The sequence below is a fragment of the Mixophyes fleayi genome, chromosome 6 (genome assembly GCF_038048845.1).
Source record: "Mixophyes fleayi isolate aMixFle1 chromosome 6, aMixFle1.hap1, whole genome shotgun sequence".
In the NCBI taxonomy this organism is placed as follows: Eukaryota; Metazoa; Chordata; class Amphibia; order Anura; family Limnodynastidae; genus Mixophyes; species Mixophyes fleayi.
In genome coordinates this window covers 28961459-28985897 of record NC_134407.1, presented here as the reverse complement: position 1 = coordinate 28985897, position 24439 = coordinate 28961459, and the positions used below count along the sequence as shown (strand labels likewise).

Sequence of the window (24439 nt, the reverse complement as noted above, 5' to 3'; positions counted from 1 at the left end):
AGTACTGTGATGTGACCAAACTTCCATTCCTTAAAAACCCCTGGTCATACCTTATGAATTTACCAATTGTGGGATTAGACAAACATACGAACAATTTAACAACCCAAATTGTCAATGGAGCAAAAGGCTTTATAGCGCCCTGTGGATCTGCCACTCAATCTTAGTAAAATCTGTCTCCTAGTGGCTACGGAGAAGATCACAGCCTACTTAAATAATAAATCTCACAAATCCACTGAAACTCTGTACTTGTGGTACCTATATAATAATCCCATTTACCAAAATAACACTACTCAAGGAGTTTTAGACCTTCTCTTTTAATATCCACCAATAACATCCATACATAGGTCCCATCAGTCCTTTTTGTCTCTTTCCTTCCTCTATCCTTTACCACTTATATTTCCTAGTTTCAGTATGTTAGTTTACCAGTTAATGACAGTAATGCTCTGGATTTATTTGTAAATCAGCTGATTATAATCTAACCAAATTGTATTGTCATTCCTCTGTTAATGTGTATTACTACGTTATTATCCTGGTGTTTACATTGTTGCTATATGATATAAAATAAAATATTCTAGATTCCAATAAGATAGTGTACATAAAAGTGACCTAATACTACTAAACCAGCAACATATCATTGATGGGCATACTGTCTGTCATTTTAGGAAATGTTTTTGCAAGACCACCTAAGACAAGTGGTATGATAAGTCGGGGGCAGAGACACATTTCACACTCAATGCTTTATATATGAAATATTCACCTTTTACACTTGCAAACCTCGTTCTTTTTCTCTTGAGAAAATGTCACATTTTTGTGGCCGTAGTACTGTAAAACACAACGCTTGTGTTGTAGAAATAATGTGTCTTGGTTGGAGAGCATATATTTTTCAGTCAGTGTGTTTGCTCTTTTTCTCTTTGTAATAACAATACATAATGTTAAAGAGTTGTAAATTGAAAGCAATGTTTAAGGTTGTTTGCTCACCTGAAAATCCTATCTAATCCACTAGATGGCGCACAGTGCTTGTGATTAAGATTTTTGGCCTATTGACTGTACTACATATAATGTATTCCTATCACAGTGTTAGAGCTATAGTTGTAAATGTGATCTGATAGTGGAGTAGTTAATTATACAGATTTCCACTTATTTGTGTTGTCTCTAGTTATGCTAATGTAGTTACATTACCAGTGATTGACGTACAGTTACTTTACAGTTTACAAGAGTTTTTATCTACAAAGCTGTGCTCCTCACACCACTTCTCAGTGAGACTGCCCCAAGTATGCATGCAATACCCTTTAGAGATGCAAGTCAATTTAATTTCCTTACTGAGCTTAGTGTAAAAACAAATAAAAATGTGAAGTATTCAGCACGCACACCAGTTTTAATTTACAATTATTTGTTGCTTCACATTCTGACGAGGATCCCACAATCATCAAGACCTGTTCACAACCTAGTAAACACAGTATAAGTATTTGAGAAAAAAAATAATTGAAAATAGTTCACAGTTCACAATACTATCCCACGGTTCACCTTCCTGGTACATATACATGAGGCTTACCATCTTACCACCTTGTGAGAAGGGGGGACAGCTGACTTCTGCGTCATGTGACCTCCTCCACGCGGTGCAGGGAGATCACATGACATACCTGGAGGAGGAGGGAGTGCACTGCGCCCTCCCTCCTTCCTTTATGTGGCATATGACCTGTTCCCCCAACATGCACTGCCATTAAAGTACTAGTACTCACATTTATAAAATACACTTATTCCCTCCCAATTAGCCCTGACATTGAATAATTAGTATTTACATTTAATAAGTACCCCCCCAAATAAACCAACATTAAATTAATGGCATTAACATTTAATAAATACACATATTTTCCCCAAACAGCTCCAGCATTAAGTTAATAGCATTCAAGTTTAGTAATTAAAGTTATTTTCCCCATACTGCCCTGAAATTAAATAATTAGTATTAACATTTAATAAATAACCCTCCTCCCCAAACTCAGCCCCACATTCAGTTAATAGCCCCAAAACCACCCCAGCATTAATTAAATAGTCTCATCAGCCCTCCTTAAATGAATCGGAATTTAACCCTACTATTAGATTAAATAGCCCCCATTATCAAATAAATTGTCCCTACTAATAACTTAATACATCCTACCCACTATAATTAGCACCCACCCTCACCATTAGCAGAACAGATCATCCTCCCCCCGTTACAGTAATATCTTCTTCCACCGGCGCTGTGTTGGAGAGGCAGACACTTCTGTCTGCTTCTCTTGTTTGCTGCACAATGGGAGGTCGTGCAGGTCCCACATGAGGTGATGTCAACGGAGCAGAACCTGGCAAATACTATGGAGAAGGTAGAAAAGGAACAGATCTACAGAACTGTTCCTGTGCATATCCTGCGACATCCCTCAGGGAGGGGGTTCTGATCAGCTAAGTGCGCGTCTAGGTCCCAGACCACGGTGTACTGAAATGGTTTGTGGAATCTTTATAGAATCCTTGCTGTTCTCTGGCCATACGTGCCCTATTCAATACTACATAAAGGTCCTGATATTGTGATAATGTATATTATGTCTGTATTACAATCTTACCATAGCTTGGGTGACAGAATGTGCTCATATTCATGGTCTGGAAAGCAAGGTTTACAAACATTAAAAGGTTAATTCATTTCCATATAGAATCTACAATGTGTCTTGAATTCCCATAACGTGCACAATATTATGACATACTCTAGAAGATATTTTCAGAAGCTCCTGTGTATAATTGATAAAGCCAAACACTGTAGTAATTAATCTACAATTCCACATATGCATCACTAGCAGTGGGAAATTCAAGCTATGTTAATCTCTTGTTTTCTGCATGTTAGATTCACTGCCTCTTGTTGTTTAACCCCAGCGGTAGCAATGAACTCATCAACCGTCCTGTGTCTCCGCAGCTCTGTCTACGATGACCAACCGAACGCCCACCAAAGGTTCATGGAAAAGCTCGACACCCGGATTCGAAATCATGACCGGGAAATTGAAAAAATGTGCAATTTTCACCATCAAGGCTTTGTAGATGCCATTAATGAACTCTTAAAAGTGAGGGCTGATGCAGAAAAACTGAAGGTATGGATTCTTATGTTCAATGTCTCCCATTAAGTGTTTACTGAGCCCATCGGTGAGTTGTAACACGTCTAGGAAGGAGCGAGGAGACCATATCAACACATGAATCAGTCATTTAACACCTTTTAAGAAGATTATGAGGATATTCACACTAATCCGTTATTTTACCTATATGTCTCCTTTCAGAATGGTGCTGGTACCATGCATAGGGTACCGTAGTTCTTGGGCTTCCGTGTACTGAGTATAGTTGTGTCATTCCTATAGGACTATTGTCAGGAGCCCCAGTGATAACTCTCCTCCAGTATTGGTTATGTATTTATTCTTTGGTAGCTATCGCCACCACACAGGTCTGGACAAACTTACAAGTAATATTTTTAAAACAATGACATAATATTATTGGTATTATGGTTTGTTCTACAGCTCATACCAATGATGAGCAAGGACACCCAACCATTGATTTATATAATTAGATTACATGCTACATGTCAGTACTTGTCTGGTATAAGAGTTTTATCTATAACTAAATGCCCCTGTCACATACACACTAAGTGCCTCAGTGATGTCACTGGTTCCATGTGAGTTGATAGGCTGCGTTCCCATGAATATTGGTTCAGCCTACACAATGGCTGCCGCTACAGTATACACATCAGATGTGTTTTAAAGAGAATGGGATAAATATTGTATATGTGCTGTAACCTGTATTAACCATTCGGATATTCCTTAGGCCAGGTTTGTGTAAGTTAGACTAATGAAAGCTGATATCTGATTGGTTGGGATTTGCACTGTTACTAAATACACCTTTTTGTGTTTTGCTGGGTTCAAGTGCTTTATCATTAGAGGTGAAGACATGATTTAGAATTATTTTTTAAACAAATGAAGGACCACCAATGTCAAATTCAGTCCCTTCCTCTAACTATGACTCATCTTATATAAATATTAAAGTAATATACAGAGGAACTCGTATTAGCCTATCCCTACCCTGTTCATCAGTGAGCAGTCAAATCAGAGGCCTGTTTGGCTATACACATGGTTAGTCAATTACATAGCTGTTGGACTCAATGAAAGAAGGAGTCGACCCAACATGTTAAATTTAGCTTTGAGTGGAGTTCAGTATGTTAAACTACAATACAGAGTGCTGCCTCTAATTTGTCAGTGCTGCTTCCCGCTGTGTTACTAAGGACCGCCTTGTTTCAAACAGACGATTGTGTTGCCGATGCCCCTCCCCTGTGAACTTGCTATTTGCATGAATGGGAAGATGACAGGGGAGGGGCATAGACAACAGCGCTGCCTGTCTAAGAGTCAAACAACAGCGTAGCAGCATAGAGGAGAAATCTGCAGGACCATTGGAGGTCTTGGGAAGCGCCGGATTAGAAGAACGCTGTAATACTCTATATTGTAACTTGAAGTAATGAACTACACCCAAAACTTTGTTTTCAGTTCTTTTTGATGTTTGATCCACCGATAACCACAAGCAAATGCTGATACAGACATCAACTGAATGCAGCATATCAGATGAAAATCAGATTATTTTTCATAGGGCTTTTATTGGTTAAAGCCATCGTTTGTGCCCACACATTCAACACTGTCTGAGTAGTGTACAGTAAAACTACAAGTTTACCCAACTTTGATGTGTGGCTATCATTAGAAGAACAGATGAGATGTGTGATACAGAGAGTAGGAGAAAGTAATATACATACTCTCTTCTATGTTTCTGATTAATCAAATGAATGGGGGAATTCAATTGTCGGCGATGTGGGGTGCGGACATAGCACTGCGCAGATTATCGACAATTACTGTAGAAATCTCCGCTCATATTTCCTCGCACCTCTTTTTCTGTCAATCTCCGACACAAAGTGTCTCGTGGACTCGTTGAATTCCCCCCAATAAATGCTAAACAGACTGTGAGTTGTTATACTGATTATTTTATTGAATCTGAAGCTTCTAAAATGGAACTATGGTACAAATAAAATACATTGATCAGACACTAAAATATAAGAAGTATATGGAATAGAGTAAGTATTGTCAATAGTTATGTTGAAGAGCACAACATAAGCTTCTTGGAGCACAAAATGACTCAATCACATTGTTCACTTAGCTCAGTAAAGTTCCTGATATCTGGAGTTTTGTCACGTAAGAGAACATCTACATGTTACAAAATACTTATCCAATCAGCTTCTGTTTAGTAGACATTAATTAAATGTTAGATAGAATTTGAGAGTACTCCAAGGCACATAGAGTAATGGGGAGTAGTAGGTAAGATGTGTGGATTTTATATTTTAAACTTATTCTGCCTGAGTCATAAAGAAAATGCAGAAAAAGGAGTAAGTGTTCTCCAGGACAAGCCATGTTACAATGCAAGGGGTGCAAATTAGTTTATTATTTTGCACATAAGTTAAATACTGGCTGTTTTTTCATCTAGAACACAAATACTTGATAGCTTTATTTTTTACATTGAAATTTAAAGTTGATCTAGGACATGCCCTACCCCAACTATAAATCTGTCCTCACATTTTAAATTTACCCCCCCCCTCCAATGTAACATGGTTTTGCCCAGGTGCAAAGTTACTCCTTTTTTATGCTTTGCTCTCTTTAATGACTCAGGCCCATTGTTGGTATACCATACACTACTGGGTTATTGGACTGTGCTTATGTCTATTTATCGTTACCAATAAATATTGATTTGTGTGAAATGTATATTTTCTTGCTACAATTACTGTATTTTTAAAATATTTGTATTATTAAACTATACACATATATGATCATTTTCTTAGATTCACTTTCACATCTTACCTACTACTTCCCATTACTCTAGGTGCCTTGGAGTACTCTCAAATTTTATCTAACGCTAAAGAGGAATAGGGGTCTTCTATTCCCTCTCCATCAGGAGCACAGATATAGGCATTGCTTTTGTCTCAGCCGTTAATTAATTGTTGATGGGATTGATTGGCTTTGGGCAAAATAGGTTATCGGTAATCTCATTTTTTATTGCATGTCTGTTTATATACATCAGTGCTCTTCTTAAAGTTACATGTAGAGGGTTGGATATGTTATAATTGTATGTTTAGTCTATAAATATTATTCTAAAAATGAAGTCAAGCAACAGAATCTTTGTCTTCCATGGAGACTGATGGCCAAAGCTCTGTAGGACCGCATCCGGCCCACGTGCCTCTGGTCAGCCCCGATGCAGGGCATAGAAAGTAAAGTCTTTCTTCTGCCTTGTTTTCTTAATTAATAACTTAATCCTCATTAGCTCACTATTTTCTCCATGTCAGACCCGCGCAGTTTTCTCGTACATGCGTGTACCACTGCGTCAGTAAATGTCTCTATGTCAGCACCTGCACATCAATGGCTGATAGTCTCCTGCATTCTCTCAGGCTGCGGTTTTGTTGTGCAGGTGCACAGACGTCGCTCGTGAGTTTTATGCAAAACACAAAAACATTCTTTCCCTTTTAAATCCTTTCCAGCAACTCCTGCCAAATTACCCTCGTTCCCCTTTGGGACTGTGCTAGAATTGTCAATTACGTGTGGGGATATCACTTGTAACTGTGCTCAGTGTTCGGCTTTGGGAAGATTACGCTTCATCTTCCAGAGAAGTGTCAGAAGTTTAAGCAGAGGTCACGCCGTACCAACCCTCTTAGCTCTCTTTACACTTCTGCAAACAAAAATCTGCTCACCAGACGGGTCGAGCGTAGTTCAGCCGAGCTTATGATCGGAAGACCATTATATAAATGATATTCAGATAACAGGGAACAAAACGCGGCGTCAATGAGGTCATTGAACATCTTTGTTTCCGAAATTAATGAGATTTTGAATCAAGGCGAATTTGCTTCCTTATTATGATGACCTAATGAGTCACTCAATATGTGGGAAAATATGAGTTTGCGCTCCGTCTGCACCTGCAGCATGGAAATCTTGCTGGGGTTTGTAGATTTCCACTTTTGATGTGAATCAGCCACCCAGTGTCTGCATTCAGCAAAGTATGAATGTTTAATTACAAGAAAAATGCCATCGCCATCTCTTGCGGACAATGAATGGAGCATAGACCTCATTGAGGTTATCAAAAAGGGACCAGTGGCCAATTGGGTCAATGATTTGAATTGTTTGACAGACCCACAGGAACAAGAAGAGTTCAAAAATCCCAAGTAAATTTGAGAAGTTTGCCACATATTCTGTTAGCACAAACTGTCATAAGTGATTAAAGTTAACAAAAGCCCTTTGTGAGCAAAAGTTCAAGTTCAAACTGTAGAGTTAATTTGAATTTGGCTGGTTTTGTTCGAAGTCTCTCATGAATCATGATCTGATTATAAGGGTGAGCAGATACATTAGGGCACTAGTTGCTTATTTCTGTAACTAAGGCAAAATCATTTTGTTCAAGGTGCAAGTTACCGATACCAACCGAGAACTTCAAGAAGCTGGGAAGGAGGTAAGATATTCTTTCCAGAGAGCTGCTTCAGTAATGGGAAGAAATGTTTGTTTCTAATATGGAATCATATCACCTTTTTATAACCAAGGTCATCGCTAAGACAGAAGAGACCATCAGGTGTAGAATACATCAAAGAAATATCGCAACTGTGGTCGATAAACTACAACTGTGCCTTCCGGGTGAGCATTCTAAGAATACTATATCTGCATGCAGTGTACATAGCATCAATGCATCGACTCATCTCGCTGGTTTACTATTTTTCATAGTGCTAAGAAATGGCTATGATGGTAAAGGATATGCGGGGAGAGAGATTATAGTGTGAGTGATGGACATGTACATAATTAAATCTATACCTGTGTGTAAATGCAGACCATTAACATTTACTTAAAGGGGAACTTACATTTGGAAAGCGTTATATTAAATACGCTTGCACTGTAGGAAGTGTGTACTTTATATAGAGTAGGGGCATCCAGGCTCCCTTCTAGTGTACTAACTGTGGAAAGGACAGGGAGTGACGGAAGCGGTGTTTAGCCCAGCTCAAAATCCTCAAACTTTAGAGAATCCATTATTGGTTTCAGAACGCAGTTCTCAGTTACTTGGTCATATGAGGATACAGGGATCAGGGGAGCTGCAAAATTTTGGCCTTTTGTGCAAATTCTTCAAAAGAATATTATCAGTAACATACATTTTTTAAAAGGTTGGAAATGTCCGGTATGAACCCCTGGCTAAGGTCTATAAATCTGAATTCCAGTCTGCACTCAACGCTATAATGACATTGTAGTTCAGTTTACTATTTCCTTCTTCTCCAAAGCGTCTTCTAAAGATTTTCCATAAAGTGTGCGATTGTTTTTAATGTACTTTCTTAATATTCCACATTCACACTTGCCACACATGCTGAAGCATGTTAATTATTGTTGCTTTTTGCGGACGGATACTAAAATATTTTTAGCATTGTGAATATCATTAATCAACAAATTTTCATCCATTGATGTCCAGGTCTGTGCGTTAGACCCGGACATCACCCGGGTGCGTTGTACCCTGGGGGCAAGGCTGGCTTTGTGCTACAGAGGCCAGAAAGGGCCATGCGTTATTTAAAAAGAGAAAAGTAACAGTTTGAGCTGTGTTACAAGCAATTTCAGAGGGTAGATTTATCAAACCTTGTAAAAAGTGGGGGTGTTGCAATTAGCAACCAATCAGATTCTAGCAATTATTTTCTAGACTACTAGTGATAGCTTGAATCTGATTGGTTGCTATGGGTAACACTTCCACTTTGCTCTTTAGAAGGTTAGATAAATGTAGTCTCAGGTCTCTTCTGGTTTGTGTGGCCATAGGCTTCTACCTCCAACCACATAGGATGGAAACTAGCATGACACCAGGATAGAGCATAATTAATTTGTTGGTTTCTAGACAAACTTAGAAGAAAGAAATCTGTTTTGTTATCCAAGGTTTGTGTTAAAAATAATAAATAAATAATGAAAAATAAACACATTTGCGGTATAGGCATAAAACAACACCATACAAAAGTCACAAAATGTTGAAAACAAAAAATAATTGCTGCTTACCCATTCACGTTACTAGTACAGCTTTCCCACACTGCTCACTGATTTCAGTTATGTGCTTGGGAAATCACCTCAAATTAGTGGCGTCTGTGACGTTTCCAGTAATATTATTTTATCATACATGCATATAATTTAGTAACATTGACTTTTAATAACATGGTTAAAATTTCCACTTTGTTAGCATGTTACTTGTTTAATCTGTTTCTACATGTTGTCAACGTATTTAATATGTAAGGAATAAATCGGAAAAGAATAGATATTGACAAGTTGCTTTGACCATATATAAATAAATGTTTTGATAGGAGACATTTAATTCCATAACCTACAAAATGCTTATTAGTATCTTTGTCTTCCTTACTCTTTGCATAGTGTTTCTTTTCAAACCGTTGACCTAGCTATGTCCCCAATAGCTCCCCACTCATACCGGCACTAGGTTCTGTCCACAAGCTGCTTTTATTAAGTATTCACACTATAATACGATTGACAGGAGGTCGTTGGAGAGAGAGATCACAATATTTTGGAACAGTGACAGAAGCTATGACTCTGTAAGAAGTCTAAACTCTGCAAGCAGAGCTATTATCACCTTTATAGAAGCTTGGAAAATGTCTGCATCATTAACGTGATTATAGAGTCAACTTATACTAGAAATATACAAATGGAAAAGAAGTAGTGTGCCTTTCATCAAAAGGAAGACATATACTTCACCTTGGAATAGTGTCTGGATAATTGGATGTAACATTTCACATTTATTAATTACCACTGGGCCCATTCCCTCGCTCACTTTGTTATTTGGGACCTTGCTTGTGTGCAGTATTCTCTTTGGCTGTTACTAGTCACCTTTCGGGGACGTAAAACTATCCAAACTTTACACATTGACAGTAAGTAGATAATACATTATTTGTAAGAACACTCTACTTTACTCTTTTATTATGCCTTGGTCAGTGAAGTTGTAATATTGTCCTCAATGTATTATATTTTATATGTATTTATATGTCTCTTTATATTTTAGCCTTAGAAATGTACAGCAAACTAAAGGAACAGATGAGCGCAAAAAGGTGAGTTTAATCACAGTCTTTGCAAAGAATATTAAGGATAATTTATTGCTCTGACAATCCTGGAGGAATACTTGACTTATTTTTGTTTGCTTTTTTAATAAAATAATAATACAAAAGTAATAAAATGTGTTGAGAGTCCACTAGTATTAGATTTATCCTTACATTGCATTATATATATATGTTTTCCTAGAGCTTCTAAACCTAACATGAGTTAAATCATGCAATATTTTAGTTATCATAATACCCCGAAGTGCGCACAGGCACTCATCACGCCAATCTCTGACGGGACTTCCCACACCACTGAATTAGAGTAAGAAAAACAATTAATTAATAGGGCAGCACAGTGGCCTAGTGCTTAGCACTTCTGCCTCACATCGCTGGGGTCATGAATTCAATTCCCGACCATGGCCTTATCTGTGTGGAGTTTGTATGTTCTTCCTGTGTTTGCGTGGGTTTCCTCCAGGTGCTCTGGTTTCCTTCCATACTCCAAAAACATACTGGTAGGTTAATTGGCTGCTATCAAAATTGACCCTAGTCTTTCTCTCCCTCTGTCTGTGTGTGTGTGTGTGTGTGTGTGTGTGTATGTTAGGGAATTTAGACTGTAAGCTCCAATGGGGCAGGGACTGATGTGAGTGAGTTCTCTGTACAGCGCTACGGAATTAGTGGCACTATATAAATAACTGTTGATGATGATGATGATGATGATGATGATTAATGAGAGTATGAAGTTGTTGCTACTCAGTGTTGTTATCACTCAGTGATTCTTTATCTTTTTTCTCAACCTTACTACTAATTACCAGTTTTGTGTGACAGTAGAAGGCATTGGCTCTCACTACAGGCAGTTCATGTCTCATTGGCAGAGCACCACTTACACATTAGGGGCCTGATTCATTAAGGAACTTAAATTAAGAAGTTTCTTATTTAAGTCTCCTGGACAAAACCATGTTACAATGCAAGGGGTGACAATTAGTTTTCTGTTTTGCACATAAGTTAAATACTGACTGCATTTTGGGATATATTTACTAAACTGCGGGTTTCAAAAAAGTGGAGTTGTTGCCTATAGCAACCAAAGTCTAGTTATCAATTAGTTAGTACATTCTACAAAATGGGAGCTAGAACCTGATTGGTTGCTATAGGCAACATCTCCACTTTTTCGAACCCGCAGTTTAGTAAATATACCCCTTCATATTTTCTGTGTTTTATGTCTTGTAAATTACATCTCATTGTACTGTACCTGCAAACACTTTATTTCCAAATCAGTAACCCACCACTGACACTGCACTCTATGTAAAAAGTTACAGAACACACAAGCAAGTTATCAAGAGGCTAAACTATCGTTGATCATTGCACTGTTTTTTCACTCTTTGGGGGGTATTCAATTGTCCGCGAGACCCCGCCCCGCAGCGTTGAAAAAAAAATAATCTCCCGCAGGTTTTTAACTGTAATACCGACCCGTTTTAGTTAGCGCAGCGTGAAAACTCGTGCAATTCAATTGAAAAAGATGGAGCACTGTCCCCGCGCATTAAACATTGTGGGGAGTAAAGTGGAGTTTTAACGCAGTCATGTATAACACAAAAAAAAGGTTTTGCATACATTTCCATACATTAGATTGCATTACACATTGATAATATCTACATTACAGTACTTTCTTTAGCATATTTTTTAATTGAACTATTTTTTTTACCATAGAATCATCTATACCATGTCAAAACACATTACTACATTTATATTTGTACCAAAAACATATATAAATATAATTAATTTGTGATTTATTTATTTTTTTATGTTTATTTTATTTCATTATTTTTTCACAAGAAAATCATCTTTTACATGTTAGGCATTAGTGATAAACATAAGTTTAACTTTTTTTTTCCACATTATTACATGATTTCAAATACTTTTCAGAGGTTTTTTATTTTTAATACACCCCAAAGAGGTGTGAGATAAACCAGCATATTTGCCTGTTTAATGCACCGCGTTAAAAAACAATTGAATAGCTTTTAACGCGGCTGCCTCTCGCACACCCTATACCTTCAATAGTCCTTCTACTGGAGCGAGAGAGGACCATTTCGTGAAAAAAAACTGAGCGTTAAAAATGGAATTGAATTGCTGGCAAAGTTAACCCGCTCGAAAATGATAAAAAAAACAGCGTTAAAAAAACCAACTCGCTGGCAATTGAATACACCTTTGGCTGTTGAATCTATCTAATGAAAATAGTATTTGCATGGTTAGCCCCATCAATGCAGGCTAAAGGTGAATTTTTACATGTTCACATTTCTATTAACAAAAAAATAAAAAAAAGCTATTAATTGGAAAGCATTGCGATGAAAACGTTATTGCTTTGGCCATATACAACACAGCACTGGCCACTTACATATTGATCATAATGGCTGCTCCCAGCCAGTAAGAAGCAGAAGGAATGTACTGTGGAGATTGTGGTGTGCAGCCCTTAGTAATTTTGCCCCTTAGGAAAAATTTTGCCCTAAGCCATGTACATTTACGCTTTTATCTCATATATCTGGTTTTGACAGCGAGCAGATGCTGCATATAAATAGCGCAATTTGTAAAAAAAACATAATGAAGGGTTCAGAAAAACAATTTTAAGTTAAACAGCATGAAATGTAATGAAAATATAATCATAGGAGATAGAATATTATCCTTTAATATTTTACACCATCTAAAACAATTTATGTAGCAGCAATAAATTAGATCCTTGGGGAGCGCAGTTGGAAGACAGAAATAATGATCTCTTCCTAGTTCATTAATATCTACTTAATCTATCATAACACATTATAAATGAATTTACAGTTTAAACCGCAAGATAATTGACCTTGAATGTATCCTTTGCAGATCAAGAGACCAGCAATGTTTTTTTTTCCCAATGTAGTCCCATTTTTGGAATTTTTTACATAATGCATCAAATTTTAAAAGTGTGTTTTTATACTAGTTGGGTATTTTTATATTTGTTACATACATTTGTATTAAAAAGGTTAATTGATGATCTATGGGCTCTCAACTAGTCTGTGCTGTCACAATATAAAACAAGTAAACTTTCATAGACTATGTACTTTGAAGGGAAACACTAATTAGGATTCTGTACTTTTAATTTAATTTTGTCCCTTTCAGTTGCAGTTTGGTGGAGAATCATATTTCCATGGCACTCGATGTCCCCTCTCTTCATTAATTTAAGCCTCATATAAAGATAAACCAAGCAGCATTTTAGAAGAGAATTTGAAATGTTTTATTTAAGGAAAGGGGTGGTTCAAAATGGGGGAGGGATTTGAACTTTTGATTTGAGATTTTTTTTAATTTTTTTTTTAAACTTATTTTATTAGGGTATTTTTCAATCTTTAAACAGTACATAGCATAAATCACACTGAGCAAACAACAAATATAGAGTGATTACAAAAAAGATCAATATGAGTAGTGACAATAAAAGTAAGGATAGGGAAGAAAGCAGTTGATTTGAGATTTATATGTTTGTACAGAAAGTCTCTTTTAGATTTTTTGAGCTGTCGACACACATAGGCGCAATGCCAGTTTGGAAAGCTGTTGCCTGAAAGCTGCGCCTTGCATCCACAGGGCAGACCATCTTGGTGCTTTGTTCCAAACCTCTGTTAGGGTAGCAGGTACACTAAGTGTTTCCTGCCACAGTGATCTCATTGGCTACCAGTTCAAATTTGGTTATGCGCTCGAAATGCCTGCCCACGGTATGTGTAGCTGACATGCCTTTAGCTGAACAGTTCTGAAAGTGCTACAATATAGAATCTAAATCTTTTCAATACCTTCTTGCATTCATTGTCTCCCAGCTGTAAGTTACTATAGCATTCATCAGATGGGCAACTTACATTGTGCTTGTGACTGCATCCCATACCTGTGTGGTGATTGGCTGACCGTACTACACAGTGTCCTGTGATTCGTCCATTCTTCCAAAACACTGAACAGAATTGACCATGACTGCAAGATAAAGCGCAGAGATCTCATTCACAATAGAGTTTCTACCATCTAAACGCAGCTCAGGCTGAAGTAGCAAACATAGTTGTGGCTACACAGCCTAAAAACAACGTACATGTTACTTTTATACTTTAGTAGGTAATTGAAAGATTTGGTTTTGAGAATTTTTGAACTATTTCAAATACATGAGACTTTTATCCATCCTAGATATGTCGGTACTAAGGATGAGCGATGTATAACCATTTTCTAGTTGTGTTAAATGTAAAACGCATGCAATACAACATAAATCCTGACCTGCAAATGACCTACAAATTAAAAAAAAGATTCAAAGCTCCCTTCCAAGCAGATGTTGAAAGGGCAAGGCCTTGAGCTGGAGATATATAATTAGCAAGGGGCTCAAGAATGGGTTTAAGTTGGATTATGCTAATTCTGATTTCAGTAACAGCACTGAAAAACCTTCCAGATGAATCAACAGTGTTGTGATAAGCTGATTTGTATAATTTGAATAAAACCGTTTATATGATTTTAATGCCGTTACGGAATTATCTCCCAAGAGGTCACGCCATGTGGAGCTGCTCTTTTGGAAATTGGATGAAAGAGTCTTGAAACTCATCTGTGGTATTCTAATTTACGGCTTACACCAACCTACACATTCACATGTTCACTGACCACGTTATTTACTTTAACGTCTTGCCAGTTTGATCCTATTAACCGCAACCACAGCTCTGTGCCGAACAAAATAACACTTACATTGAACTATATTTATATGTGCATAGCTTTTTTTTTTTTTTTTTTTTTATAACTTACGTTTGAAGTAATACGGGGACAAGTGTTAGGTTTTTAATGGTTAGGTGAAATGTTTTAAAAGAATTACAATTTTTTTAACTGCAATATTTTGGGGGAAGCTCTCACATCCCAGGTTGTGTTTATGCAGCAAATGTGTTGATTTTGCAGTTCCCGCCTATGTTAAGCTTTGCTGATACTGTAATACCCCTGTAGTTTATTTCCGTGATCACCTTGGCTTGCAAAACATTTCAGCTATGCTAGCTATACCTTTTGTAACCCAGACCTGTCACTCATTCTACAGTATACAGAGCAAGTTCCTTATAACTCAGTGATGTCACTACTTCCAAGTGAACTGATAGGCCCAATTCTGTTCAGGTTTGAAGAAGCCCACAAATTAGCTGCCTTTCCTGGGCCTTATTTGCGAAGCACACTCGGGGGTAACGTCACAATAGTGTGGTCTTTCAAAACCGTATGTTTTGGACGATTTTGTGTGTGCTGACAGATGTACAAAAAGCTAAGCCTCACGTAAAATTGCACTTTTTTCAACCGAGAGATTTGAAGCTGCCATCCCGATTTTTAACAATGACAAGCATGCAGGCTGTGGGATTCGGCCCCTCCTGTTACACCCTCCAGCCTGTACCTCACCCCCCCCCCCCCCCAAGACCTGTGGATAGCAAGTTAAAAATGTTAAAATATAGGGTCACAAGAGCGTGTGCTGCTAATGTTGGCCTTATTGTTCAATAAATAATATTGTCCCCTCTAGGTACAGAAATAGTATCTACAGCCTCTGACCATTGGAGGCCTGTTATAGAAATAAATAATAATCAGTGGCCCCATTATATAAATAATAAATACTGCCCCTCAGAGGCAGAACTACAGAGCTGTGGCCCCCAGTGCAGGGAGGAGGGAACTGGGGCTCACAGCTGACTAGTTCCCCATACAGCGGTCTCCATTACCTCCACTGCACCTGCTGCATCAATGCTAATTCCGCCACTGCTGCCCCTGATAGATATATAATAACTAATTAGTGCCCCCAGTAGTGTTATAATTAAATGTAGAGCCCTCTTGTGTAACTAAATATATTATTATTGCTGCCTTCATTAAAAAATGGCCCCATAATTTATAATTAAATGATCTTTTCCTGCTGAATACCGAAATAAAATCTTCTTTTTTTAGTCTGATCAACCCTTTCCCTGATAAAAAAAACTGCATCGTTTCTGTGTCCAAGAGCTCTGTAGATCCCAAGAAATTCATCCATGGGCACTGGTCATTCCTCCAAAGCTTGAAGAATTCTCAATGAATAAACCACTCAGTGCATATATATTGATAAAGCTGATTGGATGCCATTTCAGCCAGTTAAGGTCAGGGAAACATATATGTTAATAAACAAAAACAAGTGACTACTGTATTTGCCTTACTGAGGAAAATGGAATACAATCTATAGCCAGAAATATTTATTTATTCACAATGACGTATATTGCACCTACATATTCAGCTGAGCTTTGCAGAGATTATTTAATCATTCATTCAAGTCCCTGCCCCATTAGAGCTTACAGTCTATATTCCCTACCACACAGACACACACATCATTGTATGTTTGAGATAGCTGTGTTTAAGAAATACGCCTAGTACTGTGGTTTTGCTTAATGATGAGTTATTTTGTCATTATGCTGTGTTTCATTGTGAAAATAACCTATTGTTTTCAGGCACTAACAATATGCCTTTCCGTCATCAGGTATTACTCTGCCCTAAAAACAATGGACCAACTTGAACATATTTATCTCCCAAAAGTGTCCCAGTATCGTTTCTGCCAGTTGATGGGTGAGACTCTCCCCAAGTTACGAGAAGGAATCAAGGAGATCTCCATGTCGGGTCTAAAAGACTTTCTAGAGAGTATCAGGAAACATTCCGACAAAATAGGCGAGACTGCCATGAAGCAAGTAAGTTTTCATTCTTCTTTCCCCATGGGAGTCAAATCAACAGTACATACCTTATCACCGGCCCAAGCTGTGATATCTGTGCTGCAATCACTATAAGGCTAACTCAATCTAAGCACTTGTTAACATAGTGATCACATCACAGCAATCATCTGCTTGGATTGGTTCATAGACATTAGTGACACACAGGACCTTTGAACATCAGTCTTCGTACTGGTAACTTGCACTCTATATTTGACTGCACTATCCATAGAGAGTGCTTATACGATAGGAAGTTGCTACTTACATTGCCTGCTATGTACAGGCAAACTGACGTAATAAATGTGGCATTCTGATGTTCCCCGAGTCATGACAAACAGCCATGAATTGAACACATCTTTTGACTGCTCGAGCACCATTGCATGAATGGAAAACAGAGTTTCTTAATTGCTGTTGTGTGAGAGTACTCCAGCTTCAGAACATCACATATTTCAGCCTTGGGCATATTTAACCAAAGAGAAGAATGTGCAAATGCACCACTCATTTGTGACACATAAATAATTGGGGAAATCAATGCTAAAATTCCCAATCTATAGATAAGGTTCACGTCAGACAAACAACCTGGCTTTCAGCAGTCCAATTTATAATGGGTTGTTCCACAACTAGAGAATGTGCCATTCAACCTTAACAATGTATGTGAATGGTTCTATGTAGTTTAGGTTAGTGAAGTTCTGATTTAACGCAGGATAAAGATACAACCGTTGTGTTTTGGAGGAGATGGAGAGAAAGTTATCCCATTTCCACTGCATCATGTCATGTTCAGTCCTCAAGTCATTGCTCTTCAGATGACACAGTACTATCCCTGGCACATCTAAAGACAATTTACCAGTATAATGAAGGGATTTTTGGTGGTAGGGTTGGATTTTATTTTTGGCACAAAATGAGGGAAGGTTGGATAGAAAGGATCCTTAAATCTAAAATGTATGTTGCTTTCTTTAAAAGAGCTGCAAAAGAGGCACATTTATATGTGAAGTAATTGGGACCTTAATACTGAAGATATTTGAGATAAAGGTTTGTCTCTGTTTGCTGGCTTGTCCATTATGCTCCATGTCACGAACACGCTCCCAGCTGCAGTGCATTTGGGGGTGTTTGCTGTATGAAGTCACACGATTCCAGCCTGCAGTCTTTCTCTACCTATCACGCAGGTTATAGACCTACTGAATCGCCCCCAAACACAGCGCTCTCACACCCCCAGACACTTCAGGTTTGCCACCACCTATTGAATACAGGCAAGAGGACCCCAATATACTGTCCCACACTGGCACACAAGGCTTCTAGCTATCCAAACACTAGCAAGACCCACACCAGCAAGCAAAGGGTTAACTCTTCACACCTCCAGACTGTTACACAAATGTAAATGCAAGCACACACAGCTTGTTAATCAAATGTATCAACAAATCACACACTGGCATTCAAAGGGTTAACTTGGCTGAGCTATTTCTTCTTAACAGGCTAATGGATTCGTTAGAGTATCAAGGACACAACATATTAAATTATAGATTTAATATACAAAAGTACAGGGCATTCAAATATAAAAAAATAATTAATAACAATTAATAGATTGAGAGAACATACACAAGCAATACAGTTTAAAATAAAAGGGGTTACATTCAGAATGGCACTTACGTGAATTGCCTTTTCTGGCCAAAGGAAATTGGCTTGGCAGATGGTCAGCTTATCAATGTGAATTAATTTCCCAAAAAGTCTGACAATTTGCTATACCTGGTCTCAGCCTTTTAAAGACACTTACATACCTCTTTCTATCCTGTGACACTTTTTTCAGTCACCATTTGCATGTTGCCTGATTTACTAACCAATTCTACTATGTGATCTAACTTTTCTGTAGAGCGTCACATCGATCCAATTTTATCATTAATAAATCCCCTATGACTCTGTCCATCTTTTGATACCAAACATGATGAAATTTTGACATTGTGACATACCTTTTCCAAAGATATGTGATTTTAACTGTTCCCGGATACCACCCGTACCTGTCATTCACAACCCTGGTGCGATTTCTGCTCCTCAGTATAGAGTGACATATGAATATGAACTATGAAGGCATTTTCCTTTGAAGCTCATATTTCTATATACTTGTACAGGCCTTCAAAATGCTGCCTTGGCTGCAAGGATATCCAACTGTGACCGGCCCCACAAAGTCTATTCAGGAGTCCAAAAACTAACTTATGTCAGGATATATCTCACAGCAAGAGCTCTTTGAAGCTGCCACAGGTGACATGGTTATCTTCTCACACTGGGATGTGCAAAGCCATCAAATACATTTACATCAGACTCTCTGTCTTCACATTTTACAATTTAATAGCTCAATTTATCTATGGATTCATTTGATATAACCTATTAACACTGCAGTTATGATTTATCCCTTATAAATAACTATAAGCTCTCTCTGTTCACAACACTCCATAGTTCCTGTTAGTAAAACAATTAAAGGCACAGCTTTCTGAGCTTTAAATGAGATTTAAATTTCTCCCTCCTTCACAGACCATTATTTTGCAACCTACTTTAAAGACAAAATCGACACCATTCGACAAGATATTTCCTCATGCCAAATTCCACCCACTCTACCCACCTTCACCTACAGACCCCAATTCGCCCTCAATTCATTCTCTCCTGTATCTGAAGACAAAGTATCTGCACTCATCTGATCATCACACCCTAAAACCTGTCCCCTATTCCTTCCCAACTTCCCCATCCCTCTCCCTCACTGCATGCCCACCTCTATCTCACCTCTTCGACCTGTCTCTCTTCCCAAGGCCCTTTACTTTTTTAACTTACACCTCTTCTCTGGGGCAACTAATTCGCTCTTTCGGCCTCCAGTACCATTTCTATGCTGACAACACCCAAATATATATATCTCTTCCCCTGACCTCATCCCTTCTATACTATCGCATGTAGCCAACTGTCTTTCTGCTATCTCCACATTGATGTCCCAACGCTACCAAGTCCAAAATAGAACTTATTGTTTTCCCTCCATACAGAGTCATCATCTCCCCTCCTTTCTCCCTCACTGTCAACAACACCACAATTTCCTCAATCTCCCAAGCCTGCTGCCTTCAGTTCTCCCGCTGCTTTATTCTTCACAGACTCTCTCCCAGTCCTGTCCACTCCACCGTAAAACATGCAACCAAAACTATTATCCATTCTCTCATCATCCCCCGTATTGACTATCTACAATAATAATAATGATAATAAATGGCTGAGAAAAGAAGACATCAGTTTTCAGTTAGGTACAATAAAATAGTAAGGTAATGTACAATATGAAACATTGTAACTACTGTTATTTTGGACCTGGCAACAGGGTCATTGTCCAATTTGGTCACACACGCATCTGACCAAATCCTATGAGATGCGGTCATTCACCATTGAAGCGGAGCACCTGGATTAATCACAGTACTGCAGTTGGAAGGTGACTGCACATAGAGGACAATATTGATCATCTTCCCACCACATTTGAAAACCATGTCTAATAATGGTCCAGTCTATTACAGAAGGAGTTCAGGAGGTTCTGTGGTAGGAGCATTTGTCTCCTCAGATCCTCTTCCACTGCCACCACCACTTATAAACAAGTATGTGAGAGTCTAATCCAATCACTGTGTATGTCCTCCTGTATCCAGTGCAGAGTGTGGCTGCTGATTGGCTGTGTGTGCAAGTAAGAAGAGAAAGTGTGTTGTCTTACAGAAGCCATATGCAAATAGGTAAAAGTGCGGTGATATTGTCTTTTCAATGCAAATAAATATTTTGATACATATATAATTGTTCCTAACATTTAAGTTGCTCTCCTAGTTTATGACAGTAATACTCCTGGCTATGGGAACTTTTACTTGTGTATTTATGGATGTTACAATATGCCTTTTTATACTGTATTTTAATTTGGTTTAATACTAAAAAGATTATCATTGTCTTCTGCTATGAGGAAGACTTTGCATTGTATTTTACTCCCTCTAATGTTAATCCAGCTACTTCTTGGTTATTTTCTCTTTCCCCATTAAACACAGGCACAGCAGCAGAAAACATTCCATGTAGCATTATACAAACAAACCAATGTTGCATACAAGAAACCCATGTACATCATTAATGGCCATGTCTCCGAAGATGAAGATGGAATTAAATCACAAAATCAGACACTGCAAGATGAGGACCAAGAGGAAGAGGTATCTTTATTTTCTACTGAAGTTGACATGGGCTCCACTGGAGTTCATGTAAACGTAATCTTGGTTCTTAAGTATAAAAAATTAACAGCGCTGCAGAGCACTATTGGGACTATTTGACAGGGGGAATGTGCCTCACAAATCATAGTAATATCATTACTGTTTGATAAAATATTGAATAATGTATGCAAATAGTTTATGCAAAACAAAAACCAGGGTTAAGCTGAGCACCAAGTGACCTGATCAGTGTCCGTTTTGGCTACAAATGTGGATAACTAGATAGAATAGATCAGGCCCAGTTAACATGATGCCCACTGAATAAATGACCACACAAACTAGCAGATTGATGTCATCAGACACCCATATTTTTAACCAATACTAGTCTGTGCCTAATATATCCTTATTAGATGTTAATCGGGATGGCTGGTTGTTGTTGTTGATCTGCTGCTTGCTTGTGACCATCCAAAAGGCTGTGTATGTGGGCAGATGTTCAGACTTACATCAAACATCTTTGGCTTTGATAATTAGGGGACAGTGCATATATAATAGAACCGTTAAGTGGTAGGGCTTCGATAAGAACCCTCATTTGTCAATACATACTCTACATCTCATAGCAGATCGAGCATGGTGGTTCAGTTGTTAGCATGGTGGCTCAGTGGTTAGTACTTCTGCCTCACAGCACTGGGGTCATGAGTTCAATTCCTGAACAGGGCCATATCTGTGTGGAGTTTGCCTGTTCTCATTATGCTTGCGTGGGTTTCCTCCGGGTGCTCTGGTTGCTGACAAATATTCTCTGTACAGCGCTGTGGAATATGTGGTGCTATATAAATAATTGGTGATGATGATCTCATATATTCTGCAGGTTCAAAGTGTCCAGGATTTAGTAGACTTTACACCTGTGTATCGTTGTCTCCACATCTATTCAGTTTTGGTAAGTACAACTCTGACGATCAGATAGAATGTGGGCTAGATTTACTAAACTGCGGGTTTGGAAAAGGGGAGATGTTGCTTATAGCAACCAATCAGATTATACCTGTCATTTATTTAGTGCATTCTACAAAATGACAGCTAGAATCTGATTGGTTGCTATAGGCAATATCTCCACTTTTTCAAACCCGTAGTTTAGTAAATATACCCCTGTGTCTTTTAACCACCCGAGAAGTGAAAACTGTAGAAAGTAAACTGCACCATTAACTGCAAATATCCCCAAATCTTTCTCTTAGCCAGCTGTTGGCAGTTATTTATTGTGATGGTATATCTAGAAACTAGTTTCACACCTCCAGATGTTAATGTTTCCATGTATGTATATAAACCTGTTTATGGTTTCACCTGTATGACAATAGTCAGATGTGTGGAACAAGAAAAACAGCCCCACAGGAAAAGCAGAGATCCACAACCAGTTGAAGATGGTTGTCCTTATTCATGAATGAAACCATTTAGATTAGATTAGATTATTGAAGCATGTAAATCAAACTTCAGGACTTTCCAAAAGAGTTGTTAAACATTTGACAAATGGAAATGGACACTTGAAATGGGCGGGAAGTAAGAGGTTAATCTCAAATACAGGTAAATCCAGCTTCTTTATAAAGTTGTCACCATTCAACAAACTAGTTTAACTATCATAAACTTAACGTAAAACTTTTATTATGTAAAATGCCCTACAGTAAAGCTCTAAGTGTTTGTTTTTGACAATTTTATAATGACCTAATTTAAATCTAATCACATTTTTTTTAAACTGACCTTTAGTTGTCTTTTTATTGTACTTCAACCACATCAAACTGCCATATCCCTTCTTAATAGTCTCCCTGAGCTTCTGAATTGAGATTCTCGTGATTAGTCCTGTAACTTCCCAAGCGCCATAAATCTTCTCAGACCTGGTTTCCTGTAATAAAAATTTTATAGTTGTGTCATAATGATAAAGAAGTCCAGGTTTAGGAGGGAAATGCGAATTTCTAATGCAGAGCCTGCAAAGTTTGACTGGTTTGATATACTGTATCATGGCTGGGGAAAGGGAACATTATGCAGCAAAATTGTACAAATCAAGTCCGTGTCCGTGAAGATGCACAAAGGATAAATCTCAGACCTGTCGTGTTAGTTTCTTCAGAACAGAAAAAAGCTGATTGGAAGAAGGAGCTTTTCAGAACACTCTATGCATAGTGCAGAACAACATGGCAGAGCAGTCAGGCAGAATATCATGATCTTCTATGAGACTATGGAATCTTCTTCCAGAAATAGCACCTACACTAGGAACATTATAATAGGACATTACTTAGGAGAGACGCTTTGTTCCAAGGTGTAGTATAAAGCTAAACAATTCCTCTAACTTTTCTCATAATCATTTTCGACTGTAGGAGCAGTTCACTTAGAGTCTGTGGAGATTTGACTTTACATTGACCAAACTTCCCAGTACAGGATAGTTTCTGTCCAGGGATATTTTTGTAGTGTTTATAAAAATAATTTTTAGTTTCATTTTTTCTGTCTTTACACGTCAGCAATGTTCACTAGGTGAAAAGGGACATGAGCGCCGCTGGCGCTCCTATGCCGCATCCCGCTCTCATTCATGGGGCTCCTGGCAAAGGGTCACCTGGATATTGGAGGTGTCATCCAGGGACCCAGAATGGTGGGGCTGTGTCGGGAGCCACAGCAGCAGACCCAGTCTCCCCTTAGATAGGCAGAGACAGGGGGCTGTGGTGCTTACAGCTTCAACCATGGCAATACAAGTGAATTGGGCAGTTTTATTAAAGTTGGGAAATTTAAAAAAAAAAGTGAGAGAGAAAAGGGAGGAGGAACAAGCTTTATCTGACTAAAAGTCCCCCATTTCTCTTACTGCTCCCTCTCTTCAAATGCTGCATAGTTGTTAACACTTGTTTTTCCTGGGGAAATGACTGTGTCTGCTGCCTGTTATTGTAAATCTGTCTCACAGTTTTACTGTTCTTTGGCTATACTCTTTACAGGTTTCTTTGTATCCTTTACAGACAGAAACATGGTTATTGTATATCATTGTGTGCTGTCAGTATACTTCTCTGTACAAATAGATTAAGTACTGATTTTTCTTTATTTAGTACTGTACTCTGGTCATAGTTGTACAGACTATATTACGCACAACGTCTGCTAATCAGTTCAAGAGATTGTGCTAGACACCATATTATTACAGGAGTGGTACAGACTGTTAGATTACTCACTGTGATAGATTTTTTCATACATTGTTTCTCTATTTTCCCTATTTTCTCTCTCTGTAAATTATGTTAGAATAAGGGACTTCCAACAGGTCTAATGCTGCCGGAACCAGGTTGGTAAAGCACTTCAGCTGTTCTAACTGTCAAGTAAAATGAGTGGACGGTCGGACCCGGATGCTAGATGCTCTGCTTGTGAATCTGAGGAGCTGCGGTTGCATGTGGGGGATGCGACAGACC

At 38.2% G+C, this 24439-nt stretch overlaps 1 protein-coding gene across 4 annotated transcripts in view; it reads left to right on the top strand.

Moving 5' to 3' along the window:
* The window catches only part of EXOC6 (exocyst complex component 6), a 213470-nt gene that overhangs the window by 46479 nt on the left and 142552 nt on the right, over positions 1–24439 (top strand). For all 4 annotated transcript variants that reach the window (XM_075216143.1, XM_075216146.1, XM_075216145.1 and 1 more), the window contains exons 2-8: positions 2936–3107; positions 7480–7527; positions 7616–7706; positions 10096–10141; positions 16617–16821; positions 20874–21029; positions 21889–21957. In XM_075216143.1, the coding sequence (XP_075072244.1) occupies positions 2936–3107; positions 7480–7527; positions 7616–7706; positions 10096–10141; positions 16617–16821; positions 20874–21029; positions 21889–21957 (787 nt within the window). The remainder of the gene's footprint in view (positions 1–2935; positions 3108–7479; positions 7528–7615; positions 7707–10095; positions 10142–16616; positions 16822–20873; positions 21030–21888; positions 21958–24439) is intronic.